The sequence below is a fragment of the Maylandia zebra genome, linkage group LG19, assembly GCF_041146795.1.
Source record: "Maylandia zebra isolate NMK-2024a linkage group LG19, Mzebra_GT3a, whole genome shotgun sequence".
In the NCBI taxonomy this organism is placed as follows: Eukaryota; Metazoa; Chordata; class Actinopteri; order Cichliformes; family Cichlidae; genus Maylandia; species Maylandia zebra.
Window position 1 is genome coordinate 22,072,621 of NC_135185.1, and position 21,940 is coordinate 22,094,560.

The following is a 21,940-nucleotide window of genomic DNA, read 5'->3' on the forward strand; positions in this document are numbered from 1 at the left end:
TTCAGTCAGGAACACCAACTCGATTTAGTGGCAGTGGAAGCAGCTCTGACTTCTCTATGACCATTAGTGGAGTTCAGACTGAAGATGCAGCAGTTTACTACTGTCAGAGTTCACATGAAATAAACAGTGCTTATGTGTTCACACAGTGATTTGTACTCGTACAAAAACCTCCCTCAGTCAGACTGCAGAGAAACTGAGCTGTTACAGCAGGAACTGACTGCAGCTGCTGAAGAGGAAGAAACTCTGACACAGACCAGTGAACACAGAGCTGACAGTAACCTCACCAAGCACTAAATACTCATCTACACTTCTTTTGGGGAATTCTGAAATATTCACTCCCTTTTATCATTTTCAATGCCCTTTACCAACATAGAGCAGAGCAGCTATCTGAACACTGCTCCAACAGAGGTCGATCATCTTGTTAATAATTTTGCCTCCTCACTAAGTATGACTCTGGTTACTGTAGCTCATGAGAAAAAGAGATCCTCAAATCAAAAGTACTTGACTCTGTGGTATAACTCTCAAACACGCACCTTAAAGCAGATAACTTATAAGCTGGAAACAAAATGGCGTAAAACAAAGTTAGAAGATCATCTTTTTGCTTTAGTTTGCTGCATTATAAGAAAGCCCTCTGTAAAGCTAGAACATCTTTCTATTCATCACTGATTAAAGAAAATAAGAACAACCCAAGGTTTCTCTTCAGCACTGTAGCCAGGCTGACAAAAAATCAGAGCTCTTTTGACTCAACCGTTCCTTTAATGTTAACTAGAAATGACTTCATGAACTTCTTCACAAATAAAATTTGAACCATTAGAGAAAAAATACTCATAATTGTCTCACAGATGTAACATTATCTACAGCAACTTTCAGTGCCATTAATATTCATATAGAGTCTTTTTCTCCAGTTGGTCTTTCTGAGTTAACTTCAGTAACTGCTTCCTCAAACCATCAACGTGTCTTTTAGACCCCATTCCTACAAGACTGCGCAAAGAAGTCCTGCCATTAATTAATGCTTCAATCTTAAACATGATCAACCTGTCTCTAGTAATCGGCTATGTACCACAGGCCTTCAAGCTGGCAGTAGTTAAACAGTTACTTAAAAAGCCTTCTCTTGACCCAGCAGTCTTAGCTAATTAGTCTTAGCTTTCTTTCATGTCAAACATTCTTGAAAGAGTAGTTGTCAAACAGCTAACAGATCATCTGCAGAGGAATGGCTTATTTGAAGAGTTTCAGTCATGTTTCAGAGCTCATCACAGAACAGAAACAGAATCTGCTTATAGCCTCCAGTGTTGGGGAGTAACGGAATACATGTACCGGCAACGAAGAACAGAGGTAACCACGCACTAAATATACACACAAGGTAACAAGAAAATGGCAGACAGGAGGGAGACACAGCTGAACCTAATTAGACAAGACAACAGTGATGCAAAACCCAAAACACTGAACACTGGACGTGGGTGTTTTAAAAGAGGTAAAAGAGGAAATACAAGACAGAAAGCCACAATTCCCAGAATAAAACTTAAAACAAAAACAGAAAACACTGGGTCGCAGTGTAACTGCTGAAGCTCTACTCTGAGCAGTGGTCAGGGTCAAGTGATGTTTCCAGTAACTCAGGTTATAATGTTTGGCTTTCTGAGTCAAGGTGAGAGTTTTTTTATTTGTTTGTTTTTAATTCTGTTTGTGCTGCTCATGTTTCTCTGATTTAACCTGATACATTTTCTGTTGTTTTTTCCTCAAGATTCACATCATTTTAGTCCTCATTTCAAAGTCATTTGCCAAAAGTTTTCTAACTCTGTTAAGCCAAGCCTGTAAGGGACTGTGACCATCAGCACCACAGGGAGTTGCTGAACTTAGTACCTTTAGAAACCTGGACAGCCTCCCAAACTCAGGAACTCCATCTTGACTCCAAGGCAGTAGATCTGGTTCTCAGTACACTTTATCCACCAGTGATCTTCAGGCAGTAGATGCTGCAGATTATTACTGTGGGTTACCATGGTAGTGAAGTGTTTACACAATGATTCATGGCTGCATAAAAAATTTCTTCACTTTGGCTGAAGGCTGCGGGTGTAGAGTTTTCAACTGCAATGAGAATAACTAGTCTCTCTCTCTCTCTCTCTCACACACACACACACGCACGCACGCACACACACACACACACACACACACACACACACACACACACACACACACACAAACAGGTATTTGTTTGTAGGTTCTGTTTTGAATGCTTGCTGCGCTTCACTGATCCTAAACCAGTTTAAGAAGAACCAGCGGGAAACATCTGTGCAGAGTCTCTGACAGTGAGATTTTTCATAATGATGATGATGTTACTGACTTCACTGCTCATCACAATCATGCTCAGACTTCAAGGTGATGAGTGATGTGGTTCTGTTATATTCTCTGTTAATTTGTACTTTACATCACACTGTCATTTTAACAAAGTAACATATTTTAATTTCCAGGATCAGATGCCAGTTCATCTGTGACTCAGTCTCCTGTGTTTAAAGCTGCTGCTTTGGGGGAGACGGTCTCTCTGAGCTGTACAGCCAGTGAAGGAGTTGACAATGATCTCAGCTGGTATCTACAGAAACCTGGACAGCCTCCCAAACTGCTGTTTTACCAAATCAGCAGCCGTGAATCTGATACTCCGAGTCATTTCAGCAGCAGTGGATCTGAGCCTGAGTTCACTTTGACAATCAATGGAGTTCAGGCTGCAGATGCAGGAGATTACTACTGTATGGGAGCATATACAGGCCCAGAGTTCACACAGTGATACAGAGTCGTACAAAAACCTCCCTCAGTTACTATTTGCAGTGTTGCAGCTGTGAGCTTCTGATACAGACTCTGACATGCATCACTGGTTCACTGAGTCCACTTTCAGAGGTGGAAACTAAAATATGTATTCATTCCTGATCACATCATTAAGAAGATTTTAAATTAAGTAACACTGTTTAGAATCTGCAACATATTATGCTTATCTCACTACATTTTGTATTACTTCTAATTTGCTGTGGATAATAAGGTAATATGAAAATAATTTTGTTTATACAGTACATTTTAAATCACAAAGTTATAGGGTGCTTCACATTTTAAATAAAATCAACTTATAAGAAATACTTTTTTATATCACAGCATACATAAATACATATTTAAAACTAATTGGTGACAACAAGGTCAAAATTAAACCGCCACATGATCGGGATAACGAAAACTAGCAAAAATTGCAGAAAAATGTATTTGGTTAATTTTATTAATTTGATTAGTAAAATTTTAATATTAATTCTACAGTTTGCCAGAAGGCCACGAAGGGAAGCAAGAGAACATGTGTTGTTCTTTGATGATACTTTGAGTCAGATTTTTGCAGTATTAATTCCTTGAGAAAACCAGACTGGATGGGCTTAGAGGCTCAAAATCCAAGTCTTAGTCAAAAAACTTGCACAGAAAATTCATCTAGTCATCAAAACCAAATATTGAACCCAGACCCTGTACACAGTTTTTAACTTAATCAGCTACTTTGATTTGAACTTAACAATGATTGCATTCCATACATGAACATGTTGTTTGTATTTGTTTTTTCAGTTTCCTACCAGAGGGTTGGAATCAGGTGTTAAAGTTGGATTTGGGAGGTGGAAAGTTCAGCTGTAGCAGGGCAGCAGCGACTTTACATTTTGCAACATATAAGACCATATTGCATTCGTGATGGAAAATTTTCCAACTCTTCACCAGTATAAAGCTGGATTTTAGTTGGTATCTTTATCTTTTGTTTCAAAGGTCAACAGCAATCGCTGACTTTGCACACAAATAAGCCTTTAAAAGCTTCTCCCCAAGAACAAAACAAAAGTGATTTTTCTTAAGCTGTGATTTTATTTTGTGATTTTTACTTTTATTACACCCTTTTTTTAAAGTCGACATGGATGATATTAGCTGATAAACTTAGCATGCACATCATTAGAAAGTCAAATGTTTGCAGAAATATCGCAACAGCAGAAACATGTAGCTTCATCAAAATATAAAACACATCATATGCAGACAGGAAGTGTTGCTGAAGCTCTACTCTGAGCAGTGGTCAGGGTCCAGGCTTTGAATGACGGGGCTCTGTCCACTCAGACTGGCCTCACAGCTCACTGAGCCCGCCTTCTTCCACTGGTCTGCAGAGAGGCTCAGGGTGCTGCTCCAGCTGTAGCGGCCGTCTGTCCCCAAGACCTCCAGGCTGGTTGAAACCCCTGAGGATGTGCTGGTGCTCCCCACCTTCCAGCCCAAATTCCAGTTTGAGGGGAAGCCCCCGGTGGCCAAACACACCACAGTGGCACTACTCTGTTTGTCTTCCTCTTTGGATGGAGGGAGGACAGTAAGGGTGGGCCTCACCACACCCGCTGGAGGAGAAAAGGTTGAAGATAACCGAAAAAAGAGATACAAATGTACAAACATAGGAATAAATATATATTTAGGGATTATTGATCAAACCTTTATTATTTCATGATGTTTTACAGTTAATAACTTGACCCTGTGATAATTTTCTTATTTGAAACTGACAAAGCTAAAGCACTCATGAGAATACAGTTAAAACTTCACATCTGTTTCTTTCACTTCCTTTAAACTTCATTTAAAATTGATCAACCATGAACACAAAATTGATCTAAATATACTGAGTTAATTTCTTTTTTCTAACATAAGTCGACAAAACATAATTCAATATTTGTTTTTATTTTATAATTCCTGAGTAAAAATACATTTTAAATCAAAGTCAGCTAAAACGTCACTATCACAGATTTTATTATTGTAACCGGATAATATTTAAAGTGAAATGAACCCAAAAAACCATCAAAATTTGTTTTCTGTAAGTTCAGTTCCTTAAAAGACCGAATGAATATTGATTTAAGAAAAGTTCTTCCAAAATGTTGCCATGACATTAATAATAATCACTGAATTTAATTAAAGTTCTGTTTAATAGATTGATTTAAATGCTTAATAAATACTATGTTTATCAAAAATTACGAATTTCTGGTACTTACAGCCAACGATGAGTTTGGTTCCTCCACCAAAAGTGTTCCACAGTGATACAAACTCATTAAGTGGCCGTACAAAAACCTCCTGCACTCTGAACAAACCTCTAACCACTGAAAATGAACCTTTTTTTCAAGTAAAACATCACAGTACACCTGATTAAATGCAGAAGATGATTTGACTAAAGTGACTAAAAATTATTTAATGAATTTAAATCATAATTGTCATTACTGTATTTTGAGTATTAAGAACTGAACGACAAAACGGAATTTTCACATTACACATATAAATTTTTTAAAACACACAAAACACTGTTTAAAACAGCAACCAGAAATGCCTCAAAAAGCATGAATTGTGAAACTATGACAATATACTTAAGAACGTTATACAGGTATATTGTATTTATGATATCAAAATCAAAAATAAGCATACAGACCAGAGTGCCATTTTAATCCAGGTGTTAAAAATACATAAATATGTTTCCAAATATGTTTTTCTCTATGGCATAAAATTATTAATGGTATTAATTCAATCAATTATTCTTCTGACTTTGTGCCTACGTTGCCCTCAGTGTGTTGAGAGCAGAGAAATGATTTCCATAGAGAGGAGGCTTTGCATCATCAGCTGATCCTCCAGAGAACTGAGAAGGTTTATAGTCCTGTGAGTTCAACACTGCAGGACTCACATCTGTCAGTCAACACAGCAGAAAGCACAACCACCATGACTCTCATCACCATCCTCATCTGGACGCTGACCTGCTGCTGTTTTACAGGTTCATTCACTCAGCAACATTTCAAACATGATGTGCTGCTTTTTCTCTCATTGATTTCTGCTGATAAATGAATGATTTGTTTTTGTCTGCAGGATGCAGCGGTCAGGTGACTGTGACTCAACCTCCAGTACTGACATCTACTCCTGGAAACACTGTCACTCTGACCTGTAGGACCAACCGAGCTGTTTACAGATGGTCTGATGGTGATGAGGGTATGGCCTGGTATCAACAGAAGTCTGGACAGACTCCAAAGCTCCTGATAAGATATGCGAAAAAGCTTCAGTCAGGAACACCAACTCGATTTAGTGGCAGTGGAAGCAGCTCTGACTTCTCTATGACCATCAGTGGAGTTCAGGCTGAAGATGCAGCAGTTTACTACTGTCAGAGTTACCACTACATAAACAGTGCTAATGTGTTCACACAGTGTTTTGTAGTTGTACAAAAACCTCCCTCAGTCAGACTGCAGAGAAACTGAGCTGTTACAGCAGGAACTGACTGCAGCTGCTGAAGAGGAAGAAACTCTGACACAGACCAGTGAACACAGAGCTGACAGTAACCTCACCAAGCACTAAATACTCATCTACACTTCTTTTGGGGAATTCTGAAATATCCACTCCCTTTTATCATCTTCAATGCCCTGTACCAACATAGAGCAGGGGAGCTATCTGAACACTGCTCCAACAGAGGTCGATCATCTTGTTAATAATTTTGCCTCCTCACTAAGTATGACTCTGGTTACTGTAGCTCATGTGAAAAAGAGATCCTCAAATCAAAAGTACTTGACTCTGTGGTATAACTCTCAAACACGCACCTTAAAGCAGATAACTTATAAGCTGGAGACAAAATGGCGTAAAACAAAGTTAGAAGATCATCTTTTTGCTTTAGTTTGCTGCATTATAAGAAAGCCCTCTGTAAAGCTAGAACATCTTTCTATTCATCACTGATTAAAGAAAATAAGAACAACCCAAGGTTTCTCTTCAGCACTGTAGCCAGGCTGACAAAAAATCAGAGCTCTTTTGACTCAACCGTTCCTTTAATGTTAACTAGAAATGACTTCATGAACTTCTTCACAAATAAAATTTGAACCATTAGAGAAAAAATACTCATAATCGTCTCACAGATGTAACATTATCTACAGCAACTTTCAGTGCCATTAATATTCATATAGAGTCTTTTTCTCCAGTTGGTCTTTCTGAGTTAACTTCAGTAACTGCTTCCTCAAATCATCAGCATGTCTTTTGGACCCCATTCCTACAAGACTGCGCAAAGAAGTCCTGCCATTAATTAATGCTTCAATCTTAAACATGATCAACCTGTCTCTAGTAATCGGCTATGTGCCACAGGCCTTCAAGCTGGCAGTAGTTAAACAGTTACTTAAAAAGCCTTCTCTTGACCCAGCAGTCTTTGCCAGTTAGTCTTAGCTTTCTTTCATGTCAAACATTCTTGAAAGAGTAGTTGTCAAACAGCTAACAGATCATCTGCAGAGGAATGGCTTATTTGAAGAGTTTCAGTCATGTTTCAGAGCTCATCACAGCACAGAAACAGAATCTTCTTATAGCCTCCAGTGTTGGGGAGTAACGGAATACATGTAACGGCAACGAAGAACAGAGGTAACCACGCACTAAATATAATAATAATAATGATAATGGATTGGATTTATATAGCGCTTTTCAAGGCACCCAAAGCGCTTTACAATGCCACTATTCATTCACTCTCGCATTCACACACTGGTGGAGGCAAGCTACGGTTTGTATACACACAAAAGTAACAAGAAAATGGCAGACAGGAGGGAGACACAGCTGACCCTAATTAGACAAGACAACAGTGATGCAAAACCCAAAACACTGAACACTGGACGTGGGTGTTTTAAAAGAGGTAAAAGAGGAAATACAAGACAGAAAGCCACAATTCCCAGAATAAAACTTAAAACAAAAACAGAAAACACTGGGTCGCAGTGTAACTGCTGAAGCTCTACTCTGAGCAGTGGTCAGGGTCAAGTGATGTTTCCAGTAACTCAGGTTATAATGTTTGGCTTTCTGAGTCAAGGTGAGAGTTTTTTTATTTGTTTGTTTTTAATTCTGTTTGTGCTGCTCATGTTTCTCTGATTTAACCTGATACATTTTCTGTTGTTTTTTCCTCAAGATTCACATCATTTTAGTCCTCATTTCAAAGTCATTTGCCAAAAGTTTTCTAACTCTGTTAAGCCAAGCCTGTAAGGGACTGTGACCATCAGCACCACAGGGAGTTGCTGAACTTAGTACCTTTAGAAACCTGGACAGCCTCCCAAACTCAGGAACTCCATCTTGACTCCAAGGCAGTAGATCTGGTTCTCAGTACACTTTATCCACCAGTGATCTTCAGGCAGTAGATGCTGCAGATTATTACTGTGGGTTACCATGGTAGTGAAGTGTTTACACAATGATTCATGGCTGCATAAAAAATTTCTTCACTTTGGCTGAAGGCTGCAGGTGTAGAGTTTTTCAACTGCAATGAGAATAACTAGTCTCTCTCTCTCTCTCTCTCACACACACACACACGCACGCACGCACACACACACACACACACACACACACACACACACACACACACACACACACACACACAAACAGGTATTTGTTTGTAGGTTCTGTTTTGAATGCTTGCTGCGCTTCACTGATCCTAAACCAGTTTAAGAAGAACCAGCGGGAAACATCTGTGCAGAGTCTCTGACAGTGAGATTTTTCATAATGATGATGATGTTACTGACTTCACTGCTCATCACAATCATGCTCAGACTTCAAGGTGATGAGTGATGTGGTTCTGTTATATTCTCTGTTATGTTGTAATTTACATCACACTGTCATTTTAACAAAGTAACATATTTTAATTTCCAGGATCAGATGCCAGTTCATCTGTGACTCAGTCTCCTGTGTTTAAAGCTGCTGCTGTGGGACAGACGGTCTCTCTGAGCTGTAAAGCCAGTAAAGGAGTTGATAATGATCTCAGCTGGTATCTACAGAAACCTGGGCAGCCTCCCAAACTGCTGTTTTACAAAATCAGCAGCCGTGAATCTGGTACTCCGAGTCATTTCAGCAGCAGTGGATCTGAGCCTGAGTTCACTTTGACAATCAATGGAGTTCAGGCTGCAGATGCAGGAGATTACTACTGTATGGGAGCATATGTAGGACAGTGCACACAGTGATACAGAGTCGTACAAAAACCTCCCTCAGTTACTATTTGCAGTGTTGCAGCTGTGAGCTTCTAATACAGACTCTGACATGCATCACTGGTTCACTGAGTCCACTTTCAGAGGTGGAAACTAAAATATGTATTCATTCCTGATCACATTATTAAGAAGATTTTAAATTAAGTAACACTGTTTAGAATCTGCAACATATTATGCTTATCTCACTACATTTTGTATTACTTCTAATTTGCTGTGGATAATAAGGTAATATGAAAATAATTTTGTTTATGCAGTACATTTTAAATCACAAAGTTATAGGGTGCTTCACATTTTAAATAAAATCAAATTATAAGAAATACTTTTTTATATCACAGCATACATAAATACATATTTAAAACTAATTGGTGACAACAAGGTCAAAATTAAACCGCCACATGATCGGGATAACGAAAACTAGCAAAAATTGCAGAAAAATGTATTTGGTTAATTTTATTAATTTGATTAGTAAAATTTTAATATTAATTCTACAGTTTGCCAGAAGGCCACGAAGGGAAGCAAGAGAACATGTGTTGTTCTTTGATGATACTTTGAGTCAGATTTTTGCAGTATTAATTCCTTGAGAAAACAGACTGGATGGGCTTAGAGGCTCAAAATCCAAGTCTTAGTCAAAAAACTTGCACAGAAAATTCATCTAGTCATCAAAACCAAATATTGAACCCAGACCCTGTACACAGTTTTTAACTTAATCAGCTACTTTGATTTGAACTTAACAATGATTGCATTCCATACATGAACATGTTGTTTGTATTTGTTTTTTCAGTTTCCTACCACAGGGTTGGAATCAGGTGTTAAAGTTGGATTTGGGAGGTTGAAAGTTCAGCTGTAGCAGGGCAGCAGCGACTTTACATTTTGCAACATATAAGACCATATTACATTCGTGATGGAAAATTTTCCAACTCTTCACCAGTATAAAGCTGGATTTTAGTTGGTATCTTTATCTTTTGTTTCAAAGGTCAACAGCAATCGCTGACTTTGCACACAAATAAGCCTTTAAAAGCTTCTCCCCAAGAACAAAACAAAAGTGATTTTTCTTAAGCTGTGATTTTATTTTGTGATTTTTACTTTTATTACACCCTTTTTTAAAGTCGACATGGATAATATTAGCTGATAAACTTAGCATGCACATCATTAGAAAGTCAAATGTTTGCAGAAATATCGCAACAGCAGAAACATATAAAACACATCATATGCAGACAGGAAGTGTTGCTGAAGCTCTACTCTGAGCAGTGGTCAGGGTCCAGGGTTTGAGTGACGGGACTCTGTCCACTCAGACTGGCCTCACAGCTCACTGAGCCCGCCTTCCTCCACTGGTCTGCAGAGAGGCTCAGGGTGCTGCTCCAGCTGTAGCGGCCGTCTGTCCCCAAGACCTCCAGGCTGGTTGAAACCCCTGAGGATGTGCTGGTGCTCCCCACCTTCCAGCCCAAATTCCAGTTTGAGGGGAAGCCCCCGGTGGCCAAACACACCACAGTGGCACTACTCTGTTTGTCTTCCTCTTTGGATGGAGGGAGGACAGTGAGGGTGGGCCTCACCACACCCGCTGGAGGAGAAAAGGTTGAAGATAACCCAAAAAAGAGATACAAATGTACAAACATAGGAATAAATATATATTTAGTGATTATTGATCAAACCTTTATTATTTCATGATGTTTTACAGTTAATAACTTGACCCTGTGATAATTTTCTTATTTGAAACTGACAAAGCTAAAGCACTCATGAGAATACAGTTAAAACTTCACATCTGTTTCTTTCACTTCCTTTAAACTTCATTTGAAATTGATCAACCATGAACACAAAATTGATCTAAATATACTGAGTTAATTTCTTTTTTCTAACATAAGTCGACAAAACATAATTCAATATTTGTTTTTATTTTATAATTCCTGAGTAAAAATACATTTTAAATCAAAGTCAGCTAAAAAGTCACTATCACAGATTTTATTATTGTAACCGGATAATATTTAAAGTGAAATGAACCCAAAAAACCATCAAAATTTGTTTTCTGTAAGTTCAGTTCCTTAAAAGACCGAATGAATATTGATTTAAGAAAAGTTCTTCCAAAATGTTGCCATGACATTAATAATAATCACTGAATTTAATTAAAGTTCTGTTTAATAGATTGATTTAAATGCTTAATAAATACTATGTTTATCAAAAATTACGAATTTCTGGTACTTACAGCCAACGATGAGTTTGGTTCCTCCACCAAAAGTGTTCCACAGTGATACAAACTGATTAAGTGGCCGTACAAAAACCTCCTGCACTCTGAACAAACCTCTAACCACTGAAAATGAACCTTTTTTTCAAGTAAAACATCACAGTACACCTGATTAAATGCAGAAGATGATTTGACTAAAGTGACTAAAAATTATTTAATGAATTTAAATCATAATTGTCATTACTGTATTTTGAGTATTAAGAACTGAACGACAAAACGGAATTTTCACATTACACATATAAATTTTTTAAAACACACAAAACACTGATTAAAACAGCAACGAGAAATGCCTCAAAAAAGCATGAATTGTGAAACTATGACAATATACTTAAGAACGTTATACAGGTATATTGTATTTATGATATCAAAATCAAAAATGAGCATACAGACCAGAGTGCCATTTTAATCCAGGTGTTAAAAATACGTAAATATGTTTCCAAATATGTTTTTCTCTATGGCATAAAATTATTAATGGTATTAATTCAATCAATTATTCTTCTGACTTTGTGCCTACGTTGCCTTCAGTGTGTTGAGAGCAGAGAAATGATTTCCATAGAGAGGAGGCTTTGCATCATCAGCTGATCCTCCAGAGAACTGAGAAGGTTTATAGTCCTGTGAGTTCAACACTGCAGGACTCACATCTGTCAGTCAACACAGCAGAAAGCACAACCACCATGACTCTCATCACCATCCTCATCTGGACGCTGACCTGCTGCTGTTTTACAGGTTCATTCACTCAGCAACATTTCAAACATGATGTGCTGCTTTTTCTCTCATTGATTTCTGCTGATAAATGAATGATTTGTTTCTGTCTGCAGGATGCAGCGGTCAGGTGACTGTGACTCAACCTCCAGTAGTGACATCTACTCCTGGATCCACTGTCACTCTGACCTGTAGGACCAGCCAAGATGTTTACAGAGATTTTGATGATGATGATTATGTATTCTGGTATCAGCAGAAGTCTGGACAGACTCCAAAGCTCCTGATAAGATATGCGAAAACGCTTCAGTCAGGAACACCAACTCGATTTAGTGGCAGTGGAAGCAGCTCTGACTTCTCTATGACCATCAGTGGAGTTCAGACTGAAGATGCAGCAGTTTACTACTGTCAGAGTTCACATGAAATAAACAGTGCTTGGGTGTTCACACAGTGATTTGTACTCGTACAAAAACCTCCCTCAGTCAGACTGCAGAGAAACTGAGCTGGTACAGCAGAAACTGACTGCAGCTGCTGAAGAGGAAGAAACTCTGACACAGACCAGTGAACACAGAGCTGACAGTAACCTCACCAAGCACTAAATACTCATCTACACTTCTTTTGGGGAATTCTGAAATATTCACTCCCTTTTATCATTTTCAATGCCCTTTACCAACATAGAGCAGGGCAGCTACCTGAACACTGCTCCAACAGAGGTCGATCATCTTGTTAATAATTTTGCCTCCTCACTAAGTATGACTCTGGTTACTGTAGCTCATGAGAAAAAGAGATCCTCAAATCAAAAGTACTTGACTCTGTGGTATAACTCTCAAACACGCACCTTAAAGCAGATAACTTATAAGCTGGAGACAAAATGGCATAAAACAAAGTTAGAAGATCATCTTTTAGCTTTAGTTTGCTGCATTATAAGAAAGCCCTCTGTAAAGCTAGAACATCTTTCTATTCATCACTGATTAAAGAAAATAAGAACAACCCAAGGTTTCTCTTCAGCACTGTAGCCAGGCTGACAAAAAATCAGAGCTCTTTTGACTCAACCGTTCCTTTAATGTTAACTAGAAATGACTTCATGAACTTCTTCACAAATAAAATTTGAACCATTAGAGAGAAAAAATACTCATAATCGTCTCACAGATGTAACATTATCTACAGCAACTTTCAGTGCCATTAATATTCATATAGTCTTTTTCTCCAGTTGGTCTTTCTGAGTTAACTTCAGTAACTGCTTCCTCAAACCATCAACGTGTCTTTTAGACCCCATTCCTACAAGACTGCGCAAAGAAGTCCTGCCATTAATTAATGCTTCAATCTTAACTCATTCACTGCCAGCCATTTACAAATCAGGTAACTCCCCACTGCCAGGGTTTTTGAGCATTTTTACTCATTTTTGAAGAGCCACAGAAGTTAAGTTTTTCAATTGACGTCTATAGACGTCAATGGCAGTATTTTTTACAGCTACAAATGCAGGCATATTCTGCAAACATTTCCTCGAATTTAAAAAGTAAAAGCAATATTGTGTTTTCTGTCAACAGCACCCTGGATTGGAAAAGAAAATAGATGCACTTGTATCTGCATACAATTTCATTTTATGCACTTACATTTTTGCCTCAAATTTGTAAAATTAAATTTTGACTGAACATTGTGATGAAGGATAATGCACTATGTCTTTATTTAACGCCAAAAATATGCTTATATCTGCAAGACTAACATAGTGCCTGCAAATTTATGAATTTATATGAGCGCTAATCTGGGTTTTTGGTGATGAAATTATTTTCTGTGTTTAAAGTATTTCTGATCTATTAAACAGTTGTAAGTCAGAGTGTGAATGAGGATGGTGATGGGAGTCATGGTGGAACTGCTGGAACATGTTGGACATGCTTTTAGCATGATCAGCAATTTTACAGATCATGTTACATTGTAAACGTAACATGACCTTTAATATTATTATTACTATTATCATTATTATATTTAAACAGCCACCTTTGTCAGGAAATGTGAACAGAACATAACTTGGTGTAAGAATTTTTAAAATCCCTATTTCAAAATTCAGACAAAATTCATGTAACACAATCATTCAACCTAAATCTGTAATTTGTACTTAGTGAGGTTAGAGTCAGCAAAACACTCTCCAGTATCTACAGCCTGTATATCACTGATGATTAAAGATGAACTTTTCTTAAACTGGTAAAACTGGCAATCATTCAAAACAAAACCCATACAGTCAAACCAATATCGTGTTTGCACGAGAGAAAATTTGTGTGTGAAATGCAAAGTGAAATAATTATTCAGCTTTGTTACATTAGTGACCTGATGAACCTGTTAAAAAACAAAATCTCAGAAAACTCTTATAACATCAGACTGTTCACACCCTACATAAGATCAGTGATACTTGAGTTTTTGTTGCATCTTCATAAGAAATAATTTTTAATTGAAAGCACTAACATTGTGCTTTGAAACAGATCAAATATTATTAGATCATCCAAATTATTACACGGATTTTTACTGTATTTCCTAACATAGAAAATTTATTTGTTATTGGTATTTTTTTTTAATTTTTAGAAATCTCACAGAAAAGATTTATCGGATTCACTAAGTCTAATTTTGATGGTTATAATTGTGTTGCTTATAAATCTTTCACAGACATTAAAAAGAAATGCCCGAGGCCTCTGTTTGAGGCTGTGGAGTTTTCTTTTTCTTTTCCCTTTTTTCTTATTTTATTGGGAATCTTAAACCAGTCAGTGAAAAAAAATAAGGTGACATTTAGATTGCCATATCTTTTGTATCTGGTGATATTTGATAGCAGGGAAAAGTAGAATGTTTTCATTTTCAGTTTTAATAACTGAAATGTGTACTTGAGTAAGAACTGTTTTGTTTTGTGGTAATTAAATGGGAACATAAATGAATTATGTGGTGTCTTTAGATTCTTTAAAATATCTTTCAATAAATTAAACTTCAGAAATACAGTAAATAATGATTATTATTGCTTGCTTAAGTCTTTAAGTGCTCATCAGCTGTGTGTTCACTGGTCTGTGTCAGTGTTTCTTCCTCTTCAGCAGCTGCAGTCAGTTCCTGCTGTAACAGCTCAGTGTCTCTGCAGTCTGACTGATGGAGGTTTTTGTATGACTACAAATCACTGTGTGAACACCCAAGCACTGTTTATTTCATGGGCACTCTGACAGTAGTAAACTGCTGCATCTTCAGCCTGAACTCCACTGATGGTCATTGCTGCGTCCACTCCATCTCCTCGGCCAGAGAATCGAGAAGAAAATTCACTTGTGGGTTTTGTACCCAAGTAAATGACCAACTTTGGAGCTGCTCCAGATTTCTGCTGATACCAAGCTACTCTACTATCTCCATCTGTCCAAGTATAAACTTTTGGATTGGTCCTACAGGTCAGAGTGACAGTGTTTCCAGGAGTAAATGTCACTACTGGAGGTTGAGTCACAGTCACCTGACCGCTGCATCCTGCAGACAAAAACAAATCATTCATTTATCAGCAGAAATCAATGAGAGAAAAAGCAGCACATCATGTTGGAAATGTTGCTGAGTGAATGAACCTGTAAAACAGCAGCAGGTCAGCGTCCAGATGAGGATGGTGATGAGAGTCATGGTGGTTGTGCTTTCTGCTGTGTTGACTGACAGATGTGAGTCCTGTGAGTCCTGCAGCGTTGAAGTCACAGGACTATAAACCTTCTCAGTTCTCTGGAGGATCAGCTGATGATGCAAAGCCTCCTCTCTATGGAAATCATTTCTCTGCTCTCAACACACTGAAGGAAACTTTGTGGCACAAAATCAAAAGAAAAATTGTTTGAACTAATACCATTAAAGATTTTATGGAATAGACGAAAATAATTGGAAACATATTTACATATTTTTAACACCTGTGGGAGTCTGGTTTGTATGCTTACCTTTTGATTTTGGTATCAACAAATACAATATAACTGTAAAACTGTCTTCAGTATAGCCTCATAATTCATGATTTTTTAAAAGTTTTTCTGTTTGCTGTTTTAAACAGTTTTTTGTTTGTTTGTTTGTGTGTGTTTTAAAAGTATGTTTAGGTTTATGTGAAAATTAAGTTTTGTCTTTCAGTTCTTAATACTAAAGATACAATTATGATAATTAAGATTTCAATTCATTAAATTAGTTTAAGTCACTTAAGTTAAATCATCTTATGCATTTAATCAGGTGTACTGTGATGTTTTATATTAAAAGGTTCATTTTCAGTGGTTAGAGGTTTGTTCAGAGTGCAGGAGGTTTTGTACGGCCACTTAATGAGTTTGTATCACTGTGGAGGACTTTTGGTGGAGGAACCAAACTCATCGTTGGCTGTAAGTACCAGAAATTCGTAATTTTTGAAAAATGTAGTATTTATTAAGCATATTTTTAACCTACAAAACAGAACTTTGAACAAATTCAGTGATTATTATTAAGTTGTCACAATTTTGAAATGAACTTTTCTTAAATTAATATTCATTTAGTCTTTTACATAACACAAAACATCAAATTGTAATGTTCTTTTAGTTATTTTTGCTTCTTTCAATATTCTCTTGTTAAGATATTAAAAGCAGTGATAGTGACGTTTTACTTCACTTTGATTTGAAATGTATTTTTACCACTGAATTTTAAAATAAAAACAAATATTGAATTATGTTTTGTGGAGTTCTGTTAGAATCCAAAATAATTTTCTCAGTATATTTAGATCAATTTTGTGTTCATGGTTGATCAATTTCAAATGAAGTTTAAAGGAAGTGAAAGAAACAGATGTGAAGTTTTAACTGTATTCTCATGAGTGCTTTAGCTTTGTCAGTTTCAAATAAGAAAATTATCACAAGGTCAAGTTATTAACTGTAAAACATCATGAAATAATAAAGGTTTGATCAGTAATTACTAAATATATATTTATTCCTGTGATTGTACATTTGTATCTCTTTTTTGGGTTATCTTCAACTTTTTCTCCTCCAGCGGGTGTGGTGAGACCCACGCTCACTGTCCTCCCTCCATCCAAAGAGGAAGACAAACAGAGTAGTGCCACTGTGGTGTGTTTGGCCACCGGGGGCTTCCCCTCAAACTGGAATTTGGGCTGGAAGGTGGGGAGCACCAGCACATCCTCAGGGGTTTCAAACAGCCTGGAGGTCTTGGGGACAGACGGCCGCTACAGCTGGAGCAGCACCCTGAGCCTCTCTGCAGACCAGTGGAGGAAGGCGGGCTCAGTGAGCTGTGAGGCCAGTCTGAGTGGACAGAGCCCCGTCACTCAAACCCTGGACCCTGACCACTGCTCAGAGTAGAGCTTCAGCAACACTTCCTGTCTGCATATGATGTGTTTTATATTTTGATGAAGCTACATGTTTCTGCTGTTGCGATATTTCTGCAAACATTTGACTTTCTAATGATGTGCATGCTAAGTTTATCAGTTAAAATTGTCCATGTTGTTTTTTAAAACCATTGTGTAAAGAAAAGTAAAAATCACAAAATAAAATCACGGCTTAAGAAAAACCACTTTTGTTTTGCTCTTGGGGAGAAGCTTTTAAAGGCTTATTTGTGTGCAAAGTCAGCGATTGCTGTTGACCTTTGAAACAAAAAATAAAGATACCAATCAAAATCCAGCTTTATACGGTGAGGAGTTGGAAAATAGCCATCATGAATGGAACTTTGTCTTATTGCAAAATGTAGCTGAGTCTCTGCTGCCCCACTACAGCTGAACTTCCCACCTCCCAAATAAAACTTTAACACCTAATTCCAACCCTGTGGTAGGAAACTGATAAAACATTTTCATGCATGAAGCACTATCATTGTTTAGTTCAAATCAAAGTAGATTAATTTTATTTAAGTTAAAAACTGTGTACAGGGTCTGGGTTCAGTATTGGGTTCTGATTACTAGACATATTTTCTGTGCAAGTTTTTTGACTAAGACTTGGATTTTGAGCCTCTAAGCCCATCCAGTCTGGTTTTTTCAAGGAATTAATACTGCAAAAATCTGACTCAAAGTATCATCAAAGAACAACACATGTTCTCTTGCCTCCCTGTGTGGCCTTCTGGCAAACTGTAGAATTAATATTAAAATTTTACTAATCAAATTAATAAAATTAACCAAATACATTTTTCTGCAATTTTTGCTAGTTTTCGTTATCCCGATCATGTGGCGGTTTAATTTTGACCTTGTTGTCACCAATTAGTTTTAAATATGTATTTATGTATGCTGTGATATAAAAAAGTATTTCTTATAATTTGATTTTATTTAAAATGTGAAGCACCCTATAACTTTGTGATTTAAAATGTACTGTATAAACAAAATTATTTTCATATTACCTTATTATCCACAGCAAATTAGAAGTAATACAAAATGTAGTGAGATAAGCATAATATGTTGCAGATTCTAAACAGTGTTACTTAATTTAAAATCTTCTTAATAATGTGATCAGGAATGAATACATATTTTAGTTTCCATCTCTGAAAGTGGACTCAGTGAACCAGTGATGCATGTCAGAGTCTGTATCAGAAGCTCACAGCTGCAACACTGCAAATAGTAACTGAGGGAGGCTTTTGTACGACTCTGTATCACTGTGTGAACTCTGGGCCTGTATATGCTCCCGTACAGTAGTAATCTCCTGCATCTGCAGCCTGAACTCCATTGATTGTCAAAGTGAACTCAGGCTCAGATCCACTGCTGCTGAAATGACTCGGAGTATCAGACTGGCGTCTGCTGATTTTGAGAAACAGCCGTTTGGGAGGCTGTCCAGGTTTCTGAAGGTAGTAACTAAGTCCAGCAACTCCTTGTGGCACTAATGGTCACAGTGCCTGACAGACTTGGCTTAACAGAGTCAGAAAACTATTGGCAAAAAACTTTGAAATGAGAACTAAAATGATGTGAATCTTGAGGAAAAAACAACAGAAAATGTATCAGGTTAAATCAGAGAAACATTAACAGCACAAACTGAATTAAAAACAAACAAGTAAAAAGTCTCTCACCCTGACTCAGAAAGTCAAACATTATAATCAGAGTTACTGGAAACATCACTGGACCCTGACCACTGCTTAGAGTAGAGCTTCACCAACACTTCCTGTTGGCATCTGATGTGTTTTATAGTTTGATGAAGTTACATGTTGCATTTGTTGCAATAACCCTGTAAATGTTTGACTCATTATTGATGTGCAATTTTATCAGCGAATATTATCCATGTTGTGCTTTAAAACAATGCTGTAAAAAAAGTTGAAATCACAAAGTAAAATCACAGCTTAAGAAAAACAACTTTGTGGAAATTTCACAAAACTTTATTAAATACAAATGCTCCATCAAACCTCATATTTCTATCACAGCAATAAATTTTTTAAATACAGAAAATGATATATTCCACGTTATAGTTTCTATCAGCATTGTATAGTTCATAGAGTATTTTTTCATTAGTAAATCATTAGAATGCATTATAGTTTATTAGTTTATGTACGTAAATAAAAAAGTGCAACTGTTTCAATCAGTAAACTTGTTTTAATAACAGACATGCTGAGGGAGTTTTGATTGATTGATTGATTGATTGATTGATTGATTGATTGATTGATTGATTGATTGATTGATTATTAATAATTAATTTGTCCCTAGGGAAATTGTTTGCAACATAAATTCACATGACTTGCAAAGGCGTGGGGGGCTGGGCAAGAGTTAACCCATGTGGACAGCAGTTTGGTCTTGCTGCCAGTGTTCCGGCGCTGGACATATTAGCCTGCCTACTTTGGTTTGGAGTAAGCACTGGGAGTCATTGGGAGGCGTTGGGAGGCTTTGGGAGGGGGGTGAGTGCATCTCTGTGTCAGTGTATTTGTTTAATTTGAGCAGACAAAATTCATTGCTACATGCAAGAAATGTATTTCAGTTTTGCTATTATCCATATACACACATAATAACAGCCCCTCTCGCTCAGAAGGGCTGTTATTATGTGTGAGAGCAGGTCTGCAGATGTCTGTGAGCACACAGAGCAGAGATCTGAGCAAGAGCAAAAGCCAACAACTGAGCAACAATGAATCTTGTTTGCTGAAATTAAACTTTTCTTCACTCAAAATAATTTTCTCCTCAAAATGCAACATTTGATCTTGCAAATTTTCTTTAGGTTCGCACAGAATAGAGGCACAAAAATAACACCAAAGCCATCTGCCGTGACCGGTTGGCGTGAGGGACACCTATTTAAATGGTAACTGTAACAAAATATATTTACTCATATTTTGTATTAAATACGTGACGCCGGTACATGTATTCCATTACTCCCCAACACTGGAGGCTATAAGAAGATTCTGTTTCTGTGCTGTGATGAGCTCTGAAACATGACTGAAACTCTTCAAATAAGCCATTCCTCTGCAGATGATCTGTTAGATGTTTGACAACTACTCTTTCAAGAATGTTTGAGATGAAAGAAAGCTAAGACTAATTAGCTAAGACTGCTGGGTCAAGAGAAGGCTTTTTAAGTAACTGTTTAACTACTGCCAGCTGTTTCTGCTGTTGCGATATTTCTGCAAACATTTGACTTTCTAATGATGTGCATGCTAAGTTTATCAGCTAATATTATCCATGTCGACTTTAAAAAAAGGGTGTAATAAAAGTAAAAATCACAAAATAAAATCACAGCTTAAGAAAAATCACTTTTGTTTTGTTCTTGGGGAGAAGCTTTTAAAGGCTTATTTGTGTGCAAAGTCAGCGATTGCTGTTGACCTTTGAAACAAAAGATAAAGATACCAACTAAAATCCAGCTTTATACTGGTGAAGAGTTGGAAAATTTTCCATCACGAATGTAATATGGTCTTATATGTTGCAAAATGTAAAGTCACTGCTGCCCTGCTACAGCTGAACTTTCAACCTCCCAAATCCAACTTTAACACCTGATTCCAACCCTGTGGTAGGAAACTGAAAAAACAAATACAAACAACATTTTCATGTATGGAATGCAATCATTGTTAAGTTCAAATCAAAGTAGCTGATTAAGTTAAAAACTGTGTACAGGGTCTGGGTTCAATATTTGGTTTTGATGACTAGATGAATTTTCTGTGCAAGTTTTTTGACTAAGACTTGGATTTTGAGCCTCTAAGCCCATCCAGTCTGTTTTCTCAAGGAATTAATACTGCAAAAATCTGACTCAAAGTATCATCAAAGAACAACACATGTTCTCTTGCTTCCCTTCGTGGCCTTCTGGCAAACTGTAGAATTAATATTAAAATTTTACTAATCAAATTAATAAAATTAACTAAATACATTTTTCTGCAATTTTTGCTAGTTTTCGTTATCCCGATCATGTGGCGGTTTAATTTTGACCTTGTTGTCACCAATTAGTTTTAAATATGTATTTATGTATGCTGTGATATAAAAAAGTATTTCTTATAATTTGATTTTATTTAAAATGTGAAACACCCTATAACTTTGTGATTTAAAATGTACTGTATAAACAAAATTATTTTCATATTACCTTATTATCCACAGCAAATTAGAAGTGATACAAAATGTAGTGAGATAAGCATAATATGTTGCAGATTCTAAACAGTGTTACTTAATTTAAAATCTTCTTAATGATGTGATCAGGAATGAATACATATTTTAGTTTCCACCTCTGAAAGTGGACTCAGTGAACCAGTGATGCATGTCAGAGTCTGTATCAGAAGCTCACAGCTGCAACACTGCAAATAGTAACTGAGGGAGGTTTTTGTACGACTCTGAATCACTGTGTGAATGCTGCAGAATACACTCCCATACAGTAGTAATCTCCTGCATCTGCAGCCTGAACTCCATTGATTGTCAAAGTGAACTCAGGCTCAGATCCACTGCTGCTGAAATGACTCGGAGTATCAGATTCACGGCTGCTGATTTGGTAAAACAGCAGTTTGGGAGGCTGTCCAGGTTTCTGTAGATACCAGCTGAGATCATCATCAACTCCTTCACTGGCTTTACAGCTCAGAGAGACTGTCTCCCCCAAAGCAGCAGCTTTAAACACAGGAGACTGAGTCACAGATGAACTGGCATCTGATCCTGGAAATTAAA

General features: G+C 37.1%; 1 pseudogene and 2 gene segments (V, D, J or C); 2 read left to right on the forward strand and 1 right to left on the reverse strand.

Annotated features, from left to right (window-relative positions):
• Positions 1 to 5,724: 5,724 nt before the first annotated feature.
• On the forward strand, positions 5,725 to 6,251 carry LOC112436546 (immunoglobulin kappa variable 4-1 pseudogene; annotated as a pseudogene).
• Positions 6,252 to 8,487: 2,236 nt separating this feature from the next.
• LOC112436545 (Ig kappa chain V region Mem5-like) lies at positions 8,488 to 17,499 on the forward strand. The segment is given in 4 exon segments: positions 8,488 to 8,557; positions 8,650 to 8,948; positions 16,226 to 16,259; positions 16,894 to 17,499. Coding segments are annotated over 4 exon segments (711 nt in total).
• Positions 10,025 to 21,940, reverse strand: part of LOC105941099 (Ig kappa chain V region Mem5-like) — a 48,004-nt gene continuing 36,088 nt past the window's right edge. Inside the window, 2 exon segments of the V gene segment in view lie at positions 10,025 to 10,539; positions 11,179 to 11,212. Of these exon segments, the coding sequence occupies positions 10,217 to 10,539; positions 11,179 to 11,212 (357 nt within the window).